The sequence below is a fragment of the Hippocampus guttulatus genome, chromosome 3, assembly GCF_054856545.1.
Source record: "Hippocampus guttulatus isolate MCC_2025c chromosome 3, RoL_Hgut_1.0, whole genome shotgun sequence".
NCBI classification, from domain to species: Eukaryota; Metazoa; Chordata; class Actinopteri; order Syngnathiformes; family Syngnathidae; genus Hippocampus; species Hippocampus guttulatus.
The window spans coordinates 4,528,144-4,542,817 of NC_141263.1; the positions used below are offsets into that span (position 1 = coordinate 4,528,144).

At 42.0% G+C, this 14,674-nt stretch overlaps 1 protein-coding gene and 1 long non-coding RNA gene across 5 annotated transcripts in view; one reads left to right on the plus strand and one right to left on the minus strand.

Annotated features, from left to right (window-relative positions):
* LOC147207196 (multiple epidermal growth factor-like domains protein 11) overlaps positions 1-14,674 on the plus strand; it is a 123,572-nt gene that overhangs the window by 74,683 nt on the left and 34,215 nt on the right. For all 4 annotated transcript variants that reach the window (XM_086106265.1, XM_086106266.1, XM_086106267.1 and 1 more), the window contains exons 6-8: positions 5,260-5,506; positions 7,353-7,473; positions 7,558-7,694. In XM_086106265.1, coding sequence (XP_085962391.1) covers positions 5,260-5,506; positions 7,353-7,473; positions 7,558-7,694 — 505 coding nt within the window. The remainder of the gene's footprint in view (positions 1-5,259; positions 5,507-7,352; positions 7,474-7,557; positions 7,695-14,674) is intronic.
* LOC147207198 (uncharacterized) lies at positions 4,395-14,457 on the minus strand. The gene is made up of 3 exons (XR_015100383.1): positions 14,311-14,457; positions 13,417-13,540; positions 4,395-4,833 (listed from the first exon to the last, which is right to left on the minus strand). It is a non-coding gene; the product is annotated as an uncharacterized LOC147207198 (long non-coding RNA).

Here is a 14,674-nt window from a genome sequence, read left to right on the forward strand (position 1 = left end):
TAAATACAACTAAACCTTTTTTCAATAACAGACACTTGAGTTGAATTAAAGATAAAACTAAATGCAAAAAAATCTGAAAAGAAAAATGTCAGACAGGTCAACTGACGACAGGAAAATGTGACAGGAAGAAGGGTCCAAAGGACACATTGTCCATCCTGCCAGCAGGATATCCATCCATCCTGGACTGCCAGCGGTCCAGACTTGTTCCCCATTGAATATATGTGGCGCACTGCATTATGAAGCTCAAAATACAATGGGGAACCAGGACTTTTATGTACTGTTACTATATATATATATATATATTGAAGGAACTATATATATATATATATATATATATATATATATATAGTTCCTTCAAGTTCCTGGGAATCACAGTCTCCCAGGACATGAAGTGGGAGGTCAACACCAACTACATCCTGAAAAGGGCCCAGCAGAGGATGTACTTCCTGAGGCTGCTGAGGAAGCATGGCCTGCCACAGGAGGTGCTACGACAGTTCTACACGGCAGTCATCGAATCAATCCTGTGTTCTTCCATCACGGTTTGGTTTGGGGCCGCCACAAAAAAGGACAAAATCCGACTTCAACGGACAGTTAGGACGGTGGAAAAAATCATTGGCACCGCCCTACCCACTCTTGAGGACTTGCACACTGCAAGAATCAAAACAAGGGCACGGAAAATCCTACTGGATCCCCCGCACCCTGCCCACCACCTTTTCCAGCTACTCCCCTCAGGCAGGCGCTACCGATCCATGCGCACCAAAGCCAGCAGACACTTAAACAGCTTCTTCCCTCTAGCCATTAACTCCCTAAACAGTCACTGACGTATACCCCACCTTCAAAGCGCTCAAGGACATCTGCACAATTGCACACTTCTTGTACAACAAATACTGCGAGTGATCACTTTAAAATGGTTCAATGATTTTCTGCACCAACTGTCCAACTGTTATAGTATTGTATTCTACCACTAATCACTTTAGCTCTGCTTGATACTTTCCACATTGTCTCACAGTTGTCACTGGGTGGTACCACCGCACTACGGTTCACTTACAATACGAAATGTCCTTCCATACTTAATTTTTCCATACTTATTTGTCATGACCTTGTTTATGATGATACTAATGCAGCGTGTTATACCGGAGACAAATTCCTTGCGTGTTCTACATACTTGGCCAATAAAGATGTTTCCGATTATGATATATATATATATATATATACACAGTATATATATATATATGTATGTGTGTGTGTGTGCGTGCGTGCGTGTGTATAAACTCGGTATAGTGACCGACCTGTTAACTATCTTTTAGGAATGGAATTGACAGTTCTTTAGACTGCATCACTATTTAATGATGTTTGTAAAAGTGGGGCTCAGCATCAGCACTGAAACATGAAAAGTGTGAAATTTGTGCATACAAACCCCAATGATTAACAAGCCATGTCTTAACGCACTAAAAAATTATTTCCCTTTTATTTCCACCCTATTTGGCTCCACATATTGCACATGCCATAAGCCGCCAGGGCTCCAAAGTATTAACGGAAAAGGGTGACTCCACCACTGACAAACTGAAAAACTACTCCTTCCTGAGTATGCCCTTGTCAAAGAGTATTATTCTGTTCTTAATTTACTGAAAAAAAGTTCTGCATGGTGCCAGCAAGCTACTCTTGATCAAAGTCATTAGTCATTTGATTTGGGCTCTTTGCTGCTGAATAATTGAGGCTTTGAGAGGATAAAGGATTTGATGATGCTGGCTCATGGGTTAAGAGTAATAAAGAGAATTCCCCTCTCTGAGAGTGGGACAGAAGATGACAGAGGAAAAAAGACGACGGGAGGAACAGATGTATAAATGAAGGAAGGAAGGAAATAAAGAGGATGAATAGAATGTGATGCCCCCCGGCCCCCCACACCCCACCCCTGAGTCTGCTCTGAGCTCTGTCCAAACATTCAATATACTGGAATACGCACAACACTGCTCTTCCCTCCTTGGTTTGTTCCAACCCATTTCCGAGAGAGTTTTGTTTCGGGTAAGGCGATTGGCATGCAAACTATCTGTATGCTACCTGCCTTCTGAGGAGCGGTACTTTAGCTATGTTGTCGATCAAGAAGGAAATTCTACCCAATGTATGAAACCGTAGATTATGGAAAAGTGTGGACAATAAAACATTTCATACCTACAAGTTCAGATTCATACCAGCAGTTCATGTTAAATAAACTAGACGTCAAAATACATTGCTAAAGAGAGGATGCCTCCAAAAAAAATTACCTGTACTATTTACTGGGAGCCAGCTGAAAACAACCTTCAGGATTAGTTTGTATCATGTGTTAATTACAGCACCATAATTTATGATTATCAATGGTATTGAGTAGTGCAAAGGTTGGACTCGAGAACCGTGAATGAGAGACATGGTATTTAATTTTATTTTTTTATTTTTGTGTATGTGTGTGTTTACTATTTTGCCACAACAAATTTGTTCCAGCGCATTTACTTTGTTCCCAAGCGTGTGCACACAAACAATGGGAGAATTAACTGTGTGATGAACGGACATTAAAAACAAGCTTGTAGGGTCTCCTCAGCTTTGTATACCCAGTAAGAGCATAATAGGGCAAAATTGTCCTTGGGTGTTTAGGCAAACTTTCAGGCAGGTCGTACATGTTTATCTTGTGAGAGCATTGAGTTGTGAACATTTTAGAAAAGGGCGCAATGTCTTTGGACGAAGCATTTTTCTCATTGAAGCACTAACCCAGACACTTAGTATGATTTTTAATAGCTCATATAGTCATGTATGACTATCTAGAAGATAAAGAGCAATAAAGACATTATCAGAAACTAAAGAACTCTATTCAATGATTGTGTGCAAAAAACAACCGTTTGCGTGAGAAAAATCACATCTTAAATCTATCTTTTGAATTTCATGTACTCTCCTGTGTGCTTTCTGAACCAGTAGTGTTTGCGTTGAAGAAAAAAAATCCAACTGAATAAACAACTTATTTTCTTTATATTATTATTTTTTGTGGTTAATTGCTATTTATTGTTTTATTTGTTTATATTTATATATTTGTCTTTTTTATGCTTCCGTTTCGCTGCCCTCAGGGATGGCAATTTTCCGCGGATACGCGGAAATCCGCAGTTTTATTTCTTAAATTGATCATTTTTGTGAATCGTCTAAATCCGTTGAGAAAATTTTAGGGGGGGTCAGGTACCTTATCGCCGAGTTTTCACGAGCTCTCCCGATTCGTCTTTCCATCTTCCAATTGTAAACAGCCCTGCGATTGGACGTGTATGATGTCTTACGTGTTGTGATTGGTCGCCCCATCCAGGCCACGCCCCTTTCCGCTTTTTTCATCACTAGCCATTGCCATCCCTGTGCCCTTATTTTTAGCCGTGTGTGTTTTTAATGCACTGCATGTTTGCACTGTGGTTGAGAGGAAGGAATTTTAATCTATGCTGTCTGTTGTCCATAGAGCATATTTGACAAAAAAACTGACTTGACTTGACATCGGTTTCTCATTTTAAAATCACTTTGTAAATTAGGGTAGGCATTTACTCTGCAGGGGCGGCCCGGTAGTCGAGTGGTTAGCGCGTCGACTTCACAGTGCAGAGGTACCGGGTTAAATTCCAGCTCCGGCCTCCCTGTGTGGAGTTTGCATGTTCTCCCCGGGCCTGCGTGGGTTTACTCCGGGTCTTCTGGTTTCCTCCCACATTCCAAAAACATGCATGGCAGGCTGATTGAACACTCCAGATCAATGGTTCTTAACCTGGGTTCGATCGAACCCTTGGGGTTCGGTGAATCGGTCTCAGGGGTTCGACGGAGTCTCTGCCATGGAGGATAGGAGGCACCCGACTCAACATGTCATTTAGTTATGATATGCCCACTTGGCAATCACTGGCTGCAGATGATCACGTTACATTGCTTGTTCAATCAGTGCTGTGGAAAATTTAGTTCGCTTCGTAGTCAACGTGTGACTGTTGTGATAGTATGTCGTTCAATAAAATTTTTTAAAAAAGTTTACTTATCCCTTGAAATTTTATTTACTTTTTTCTGTTTTTAACAAATGAGTTTTTTTTAATATCTTGAATTTGTAAAATATATATACTGTATATTTATTTTTCACGAATGAAGGGTTCGGTGAATGTGCATATTAACTGGTTGGGTTCGGTACCTCTAAGAAGGTTAAGAACCACTGCTCCAGATTGTACCTAGGTGTGAGTGTGAGCGCGAATGGTTGTTCATTTCTGTGTGCCCTGCGATTGGCTGGCAACCGATTCAGGGTGTCCCTCGCCTACTGCCCGAGGACAGCTGGCATAGCTTCCAGCAACCCCCGCGACCCTACTGAGGATAAAGCAGTTCGGAAAATGAATGAATGAATGGATTTACTCTGCTGCAAGAAAAAAAAATACAGTACTTCCAGTTTATTATATGAGGCTCAAAATATTTCATTTTTGATCAGTGACCCGAAGTCTGCACAGTCCACCCAAAAGGAAAATTATTTACATCCTTAAGCTGAAGTAAGAAAAAACAAACAAACAAACAAAGAACACATGCCTGTACTAGCCACACTACTTGCAAGTACTTCTTCGGACAAGAGAATCCAAGCTGAGAATACACTGTAAGAAAAAACCTACATGAAAAATACTATGAACTAACCTGATGAAAAGCAAGATGAGGGGGGAAAAATGAAAGCAGAAGAAAATTAAAGCACTTGGAGTCGTGAGCAAGGTTTAATAATCCGACAGCCAGTAGTTGGCGTGACATGGCTTTTAAAGGCATCTAGGTCACGAGGATGATTAGGGTCAGGTGCATCTTATGAGGGAACGCCCACTCTCCAGCTGCAGACTGAAAAAACAAAGCAGAAAGGACATGATCATGACAGGCTGGAGCCAGAATCGAACCTTGCAACCCTGGACTATGCTGGCATGCGAAGCAGTCGAACACCGTGTTGCCTTGTTGTGTTATGATTTAATTAATTTTGTAAAAGCATGTGTTTAATTTAGCTTGAATCTATTTCCTTTCTTGAGCTTCTCAACTAGTTCTCTCCATCATACTAATTATGTATCTAAGCCTCCATATGAATTATTTTAGATAAATGCATGCATTTATTGCAGCGTAGCATTTTGTAAATCAACGAATTAATTATTGGTTATTGTCATGGAGCTTTTGGTTTGTTTTTTTTACACCTCAGTGGCTCCTTGATAGCACACACATTGATAAATGTTCAGTAATAAATCACATGTTGACTCCCCCAATTCTCTGTTTGTCTAGCCTGTGAAAGTGACTTCTGGGGTCCCCACTGCACTAATCGCTGTCAGTGTCGGAACGGGGCAAAATGCAACCCAATCACAGGAGCCTGCGTCTGCACAGATGGCTACCAGGGCTGGCGGTGCGAGGAGCCATGCGAGCCCAACTTCTACGGCAAGGACTGCCTCCTTGAGTGCCAATGCCTGAACGGTGCAAAATGCCACCACGAAAGTGGCGAGTGCCTCTGTGCACCCGGATACACTGGGCCCTTGTAGGTAGCTCCTCGTTGGTGTTGATGCCTTGAACTAGATTTTGCTTGATTTCCATGCATATTCAGAAAGTATTCTTCACGTCGCTCCCAAATGCTACTATAGCTCAGTGGTTTTCTTTTTGGTGTTGTGGATTTCTGGGTCACACTCAAGTAGAAACTATCCCAGCTGACTTAGGATGTAATATATAGTACGCCATTGATTAATCAGAAGTCAATCACCAGTAATAGCAATTAATCTAAACACCTTACATTTCTCAGTGATGTCATGTGACTGGAGTCACTTTGCAAAGTCATTATTCATTAATGTATCACAATTATCACTGATTACAATCAGATCTCCAAATACTAACTGCCACGTAATGTTACCGATCAAGAGCGAGTGCCTTTAACTGCCTCTTGAATGCAGCAGTGAGTGAAATTTGACACTTGAATGGGAATCATTATTCAATCAGGGTTTTCCCTCACACACGTACTGTACGTGGAACAAATCTAATAAGTAACCGATAATAAAATGCAGACTGAGACTGAGAATTGGTCTATAAAGAAATTCAGCAAACAACTGTACATTATAGAACAAATAACAGGCAACTGCAGTGTTGAGAGCTTGAATTGGAGCGATCTGCTACTTCACAATTTGCATTCCCATCTAAGGGAGTGACATCACACATATGCCATGGTGGGAAGCAGCGTGAAAGGCCTTTTCAAGCTGTAAGTACAGTCACTAAATACAGTATATAGAATTTTAATGCTGGTAAAATTCTTGATATCTTTGTTCGTATTTATAGCATTGTAATAATATAACATATAGGACTCTACTAGGGCTTTGTCTGTATCTCTATATCAGTGGTTCTTAACCTTTTTAGAGGTACCGAACCCAACCAGTTAATATGCGCATTCACCGAACCCTTCATTAGTGAAAAATAAATACGTATTTTTTACAAATTCAAGATATTTAAAAAAAAAACTCATTTATTAACAACAGAAAAAAGTAAATAAAATTACATGGCATAAGTATTGTTTTTTTTTTAATTGTATGACGTACTTTCATTACAGTCCCACGGTGACGACTGAGAGAACAAAATTTGACAAATTTGATTAGACAAGCACTGATTAGACAAGCAATGTAACATGACCATCTGCAGCCAGTGATAGCCAAGCGGGCGTGTCATAACTAACTGCCATGTTGAGTCGGGTGTGTCTTAACCTCTATGGCAGAGGCTCCGTCGTACCCCTGAGACTAATTCACTGAACCCCTAGGGTTGGATCGAACCCAGGTTAAGAACCACTGGTCTAAATATATATATGTACAAAGTATGTATATATGAGGGTAAGTCAAAAATTAGCCGCATTTTATACGACAGCGCGTGCTTCTAAGTTCAATGCAATTTTCCCTGCACGCGGGAACTTGTGTCTCACGTGATCACAATCAGGTGATGTATTTGCTTGATCGATTGTTACACGTGTTTGTTTCAGTTGATAAGAATAGCTGCTCCACTAGTAGAATGCAGCAGTGAAAAACAGCATACAATGATCCGATTTTCATGATCAGAAGGTGTGTCTGGGGCTAAAATTCCCTGGAGGTTTTTAACACAATATGGAAACAGCACATTTTCGAAAAGAAGTGTGTACAAGTGGATTGAAAAGTTTAAAAGTGGCCGGACTGACCTTGTTCATTGTTTTCGTTCGTGCTCGAGGTTGATGGATGTGCCGTTCCTTCTGCATGATCCACCCTTGTACGGTCACTTTCCAAGAATCAGTTTTTATTACTGTGTTTGAATATTCGAGTTTCCCAGTTCATATGTAACTTATTTAATTGTAAATTGTAGCAATGTTTTTTTCGGTCTAGTTGCAAGGAACTTTGTCCACCAGGGAAGCACGGCTCCCTGTGTGAGCAGCGCTGTCCCTGTCAAAATGGCGGAACGTGCCATCATGTGACCGGGGCGTGTTCCTGTCCTGCTGGTTGGGTGGTATGAGCAATTTTGCAACTTTCCTTTTTTTCAGACAAAATGCCAAATTATCCAGTGTAAGGTCTTGTCGTCTTCCTCTCTTAGGGTCCTGTGTGCGCGCAGCCGTGTCAGTTTGGCTCATTCGGCATCAACTGCTCCCTGGAGTGTACGTGTCGTAACGGAGGCCTGTGTGATCACATCAGCGGCCAGTGCCAATGCACTGCTGGCTACATTGGAGAAAGGTACACGACACAAACGGACAAAAAGATGATGTTCAAAGATGATGTGGCATTTATTATAAATTACTTTGGGGAATAACCTTAATCCAAAAAGAACTAGAGGACAAAGACCACATTGACAAATTGAATTGATGAAGTGAATGTATCTCCTCATTCACGGTACGTACTTCCGTAAGTGGTCTGGGTTTAATGTCTTTTATTATTGACTGAGCAAGGTTGATCTCGGTTTGTTATGCATTTGGAGGGGTTCACATTTTTTAAAGTTGACTTAGTTCCAAAATATCCAACATATTCCACTTTTCCCACTGTAGGACCTGAACTGTTTTTTTGTTTGTTTGTGTGCATAATTTGAAAGCATTTACCGGGTAGGTGGGTGAACATAATTTCTTTATGTACTGCAGCTTCAATTCAAGTGAATATTGACCCTTGAGTAGACAGTCACTACTTAATCAACGATTTAACATATTAATATGCACTGTACAGGTGCTTTTTTGACACATGCTAGGATAGAATAATAATCAAATGGTAGCGTCTTCTCTAGCTGATCAGTAGAAATCTCGACCCAATTTATTCTATTCATACATGTGTTGACCTTGGTGAGGCTATCTCATTTATTTCTACAATAATACATTTTGAGATGATGTCATAAGATGATGTCACTACTCACACTCTCTTTTCAACCCTGAGCCTGCTCGCATTCTCCAGAGGGACCATTTGTGTGCAGTCTTGAGATTACTAGACAGTAATATGATTCAATCTATTAGAAAGATGGCTTTCCAGAGGTGAATCTACAATCTGATTGGCGAAAAGAAGAACCAGCGTTTCAGTGGTGCGTGTGTGCGTGCGTGCGTGTGTGGGTATGTGTCCGCGTGTGCGTGTGTGTGTGTGGTCAACGCCTGCACTCGAGGGTGCTAAAGGCATTGGATGAAATATTATGTGCATGGCAACACGTTGAAGCTGAAATCTCGTTAGACCTCCCCAAAAAATAAATGAGTATAAACCCGCAAAGTAGCGGAATCTTCATGATCAAGATGTACGAAATTAAATGAAGGCAAAATACTGTTGGCAAGAAATTATTTCCACTTTGTAAACGTTGTAAATGTAGGTCTGTGTTTCTGATAGTTTTTGCGCCTGCAGAGAAGGCCTTGAAGGCCCAGATGGAACGCCGCTGTCTCCAATACATTCACTGACAAAAAAAAAAAAAGTCTGAAGCACCACGTCTCCCTGTGTTGTCCTCGCCATCTTTTTTCGCTCTCTTCCCACCCTTACTCTCAATTGGACCAAATTGCATCCATTTATTTTAGGCTAGGACAGGTAAATTAACCTACACGGAATAATTCCTTGAGTGAGTTCTCTTCCACTCTGTCCACGTTGTAATGGAATTAGCAAAGATAAGAGTCTCAAGTAAGTTAACGGGATTTGAACATGATGCCGAACAGACATCCTCACATCGACAATTTTAATTGAGTGATTTGTCTACTTCTCTGTGGCTTCAAGTAGCAGATGTTTGGAGCATGTGGAGATGTTAGCCTAACTCACGCGCACTATTTAAAACGATAGATTCTGTACTCAAACCCCCTCTGCCTACTTGCTCGGATTCTTCACCCGAGATGTGCAACAGATTCCTTCAGTTTTTCATTGATAAGGTCTCTACAGCTAGGACTCCGGTCTCAAATACTGCATCTGACCCCTCTGTCCATGTTCCATGTTCAGCTGTGCTAAATTCTTTTGAAACTGTGTCCTTGGCGCTTTTGGAGGATGTAGTTCGCCAGACGAAGCCATCTGGCTCCCCTTGCGACTCTCTTCCCCCGCACTTCTTTCAGGAGGTTCTCCCGAGTGTTGGCGCATCAGTCTTGGATATCATCAACAGCAGCCTCTCTTCTGGTGTAGTTCCCCAACAGTTTAAACATGCTGTGGTCCAACCCTTGATCAAGAAACCTGGTCTTGATCCAGATGTGCTGTCAAGTTTCAGGCCCATTTCCAAACTGCCTTTCATTTCCAAAATTCTGGAAAAAGTGGTGCACATGCAGTTGAAATTTTTCTTGGATGAACATAACATCTTGGAGGTCTTCCAGTCAGGTTTCAAGACGATGCATAGCACGGAGTCAGCCCTGTTACGCGTTTCTAATGACATCCTCCTGGCAAATGACTCTGGAGACCACGTGTGTGTAGTTTTATTGGACTTAACTGCAGCATTTGATACCGTGGATCACAGTATTCTGCTGACTCGTTTGCAGCACTTGGTGGGCATTGGCGGCAGTGCTCTTGAGTGGTTTAGGTCCTATTTAGCTGACAGAACCTTCTGTGTCAGCCTTGGCTGCTCTGAGTCACGCACTGCTCCCCTGTCATGTGGTGTTCCACAGGGCTCAATTCTGGGGCCTCTGTTGTTCTCGCTGTATCTGCTCCCATTGGGTTCCATCTTAAGGAAACATGGTATTCCCTTCCACTGCTATGCAGATGACTGCCAGATCTATGTCCCACTGAGCAAGAAAGACGCCTTCTCATTAAGGCCACTCCTATCCTGTCTGGAAGAAATCAAAACCTGGATGGCACAAAATTTCTTGAGATTCAATGAAAAGAAGACAGAGGTGATATTGTTTGGTCCCAGTGGCCCTTGTACATTCCATCCTGTAGACTTGGGCCCCCTGTCTCCTTATCTTAAGTCAACAGTCTCAAACTTGGGCCTTAAACTGGACAGTGATTTCAAACTCGATCGGCGAATTGGTGCCGTTGTTAAATCCAGCTTCTTTCACCTTAGACAGCTGGCCAAAATAAAACCTCTCCTCTCACATGAACACTTTGAGACAGTAATTCATGCCTTTGTCACATCCCGGCTCGATTACTGCAATGCCCTTTACTTTGGAGTCAGCCAGTCCTCCATTAAGCGCCTTCAGCTGGTCCAGAATGCCGCTGCTCGCCTCTTGACTGGTACTCGTAAGAGGGAGCACATAACTCCTACTCTGGCATCCCTTCACTGGCTCCCCATTCATTTTAGAGTTATTTTCAAGATCCTCTTATTTGTTTTCAAATCTCTGAATAATCTCGCGCCACCTTACCTCTCTGAGCTCATCCGCCCCTACACACCTGCCCGGCGCCTCAGGTCTGTGGACCAGACTTTATTAGAAGTACCAAGAACTAAACTGAGGCTCAGAGGGGATCGAGCCTTTTCTGTTGCTGGTCCCTCTCTCTGGAATGACCTCCCACTGAACATTCGGCAAGCCTCCTCGCTGCCCATCTTCAAAACCCTCCTCAAAACTCACTTGTATTCTTTGGCATTCGACTCAGCATGACTTAGATTTGTTCTTGGTTTTACTGTTTGGTGCTTTCTACCGCCTTTATTACCGATTTGTCTTACTGTTTATTGTGCATGTTAAATTGCTCCATGTACAGCACTTTGTATGAAGCGATGGCTGTTTGAAAGTGCTCTATAAATACTGTTGTTGTTGTTGTTGTTGTAACTCGGCTTTCAATTAGCATCAACAATGTTCTATTAGGAGGTAACACCGTTTTATTTGGATCTTTAAAATAAATGTAGTGGACTCAGGTTCTTCTTCGGTTTTGCAAAGAGGTACTTGAGCACAAGGATTGCTTAAGACCCTTCAGTGCAAACTAACAGAATGTTTCCACACTAAAAGCTTTACTCACTTCAGAGGATACATTTTAAACAACCTGTTGTGTCTTTACAAAATCGTATCAATGTAAATTTAAATGGAATGTGTCACACTCAATAACAAGCACAACATGGGTCAAAAGTGACCTGGCTGAGTTTTTAACTTTTTTTCCATCGCTCTCTCATTTATGTCCCATGATCACTACCAAGTTTTTGATTTCATTCAAAGAGCAGTCAACAAAGGGGAAAAAAACATAGACATGTTCCTTTTTCTGGCTCTGCGCGAAAATGTTGGAGTTTCTCGACGACCCATCCCTCTGCTAATTTGGTTTACTGTTCTGCACAAGTAAGCACATATACTGTATAGAGTTAAAATATTTTTTACAGGGGTGGTTATATCATACCGAATTGGAACAAACGTTTGGGGATCGGTGATGAATAAATGATAAGCAAAATAAATTTGTGATTACGACAACCATCCATCCATTTTCTATACCACTTATTCTTTCTTTGATGCTTGCAGGGAGCTCCAGCCTATCGCAGCTGACTTTGGGTAAAAGGCAGAATACACCCCGGACTGGTCAACAGTCAATCACAGAGCGCATTTACATATCACGGACCACATTTACATCACCACTGAGGGGCAACGGAACAGATACTGCCTGCACGAATTCAGGCGAATGTCCCACTACACACCATCTGCATCATCGTCACGACACTCGCTAATTTAAAAAAATAAGGTTGCATTTTTGATATTGCTTGATTAATTCACATATTCAGAGACAAAAATGAAGCCGTGAAATGCAAAGACAAAGGACCATCAAATCGGTTTCATATATATCTGTACGGCATTGTTGAACCATTGTAGGAGCAATAAACAATAGCAGGGGACATAACTGAAGTAATGATGAATAACGTGAAGAGTATGCATCGGATTCATTGATAATTCAGGTTGTTTGAGCAGGCTGCCCAATCTAATTTTGCAACGTCCGTATTCTGTCCTCGAACTATCTATGAACTTTTGTTTAAATGTTACTTTTTTACTGTTTTTTTTTTTAAAATCTTAGGTTGCAAGTAGTCTTTCACTGTATAGCAAAGCACTTTTGCACCCTTGTCAGACCCTCACTCCAGTTTGTCTGCGTGCTGTGCGGCTTGTCTATAACCTCCCCCTTGCCCCTTCTGCTGAGTTTGGATACACAGATCCCATCACAATTCAAAAAAGGATGAGGCAAAAACAGCAATTCGGCCCCCAATCAGCATCCAACTCCCGCCGAATACTTCAAAAATCGGCTCTAAGAATTGGAATGAATAAAGTCAACCATGTTGTATTTTCGCTTTTCTTAGTGTCAGCCGTGTTCAGAGCCATAATGGCGCATACTTTTTTAAATACACCAGTTTGCACATGTCTGCGAAATTATCAACACCAAGCCTAACCCGCCTCCACGCTGTCTGTGCCAGTCATTAAAGTAGAGCTCTAAATGTTAGTTTTTTTTATAATGATATAATAATAACAAAGGTCACAATTTTACCATCATTAATATGTTAAATCTTATATATACTGTAGCATGAAAGACTCACAGCACTAGCTGCTCGCCTGAAGAGGTACACAAGAGAGGCAGAGACCAGGAGAATGAACATAATGTTCTCGAGCTACATTGTAGTCTCAGTGGCAAGGCAGATTTACCAGCAGAGCCCAGCAATCTCCCAGAGCAAGAACCAGTCATCATAACAGCAGCAGATATCCAAACGAGAGTGTCAAAGATGAAGAGCTCGACAGCACCAGGGTCCGACATGACTCATGTCTGCTGGCCAAAGAAACTAACTGCTCCCCATGAACCCGGGGCAGTGCAAACAAAATTGGGGAGCCACCCACAATGGCTAAGCCAAAGTCAGGCAGTCCTCATCATGAAGGACCACCAGAAGGGAACGATTCCATCAAACTACTGGCCTATAACCTGCCTCGGCACCACATGGAAATTCCTATCAGGCATCAGAGCAACCAAAATGAGAAGGAAAATAGATCAATAACACCAACTACTACTTGATTGCTCAAAATCAAAAGCACCAAACTACGCGGTGCCTGTATTGACGGCAAGAAAGCCAATGTTTCAATACCTCCCACATGGATGCTGGCGTGGCTGGATCTCTACACCGTCAACAGGATCCGAAGAACCTTCAATAAGAACTCAGTGAGGCTGTGGAATTCGAGTAGCTCCATTAGCTGGCCTCGCTGCTGTGTCTGTCGACCAGAAGACCACAAATTAGATTTATTTCATACAATATTGGTGCATGGGTTGTCACGACTGTATTCACTGTAGCTGTATTCACCTACTGATGACGCCGCCTCAGGTGCAACTGTGGGTTCAGTATCTTGTACAAGGGCACTGTGACACGCCACTCCATGAATTATATCAGCAGTGCCCAACTTTTTTTGACAGAAGTTTGACTTTTAAAGCGATCGACCCGCTACCGCACGTGCACGCATACACACACGCATGCCATGATGAGAAACAGCCATAATGGCCCTGAAAATGAACGAAACAGAAAAATAAAGTGGATACACGAGCTTGTTAGTTTGTAAAAAGGAATCAGTGCCTACTTTAGTTGAGACCTGAGGCAGTGCCATAGGACGCACATTGGCAGCGTCTTCAGTGCAACAACATCACGATCATAGCTCATGTGTACCGTTTTAAAATGCTTCTCCCGGAACTCCAGATTTCCATTCTTTGCCCGTGCCCTCGGTGAATTGGACATGAAACAAACTGTGAATGAGAATAATAAAAATAAAAAACAGCTGTGATCGCAATCTGCAATTGCAGACTGCCGACCGCTAACAACTTCCGGTGATGCAGGTCACGCACCAACGTAGGTTTAAGGTGACCTGCTTTGTAATATTGTTTTCTTTTTTTAAATACTTTTTTTTGTGAGAGTGAAACTGAGAGGTTGCGTAGGGTGCAGTGTGCACTAACACGAAAATATCGAATATTAATAACACGCACACAGACATACATTCAAACCTCGGTTTTTGTCCATAATCCGTTCCAGAAGGCTGTTCGAAAACCGAATTGTTCGAAAACCGAAACCACGCTCTTGGAAAAAAAAAAGGTTTATTGAACAGTCTGCTCATAATGGAAAGCGACACGAGGAAGCGTTACTTCCTCGTCTACCCGAGGAAGCGTCACTTCTTCGTGTAAGGAAGGCGAGAGGAGTCAAGTGGTGCATTCAAGTGCGCTCAGTTTGTTTGAGAACCGAAATTTGTTCGTCATCCGAGGCATAAAAAACTCGAAATTTTTGGTCGAAAACCGAGGTTTGACTGTACATCTTTTTATTTTTTTTAATCCATTTCACCCGAGATCCACCCACCAGTTCGCGG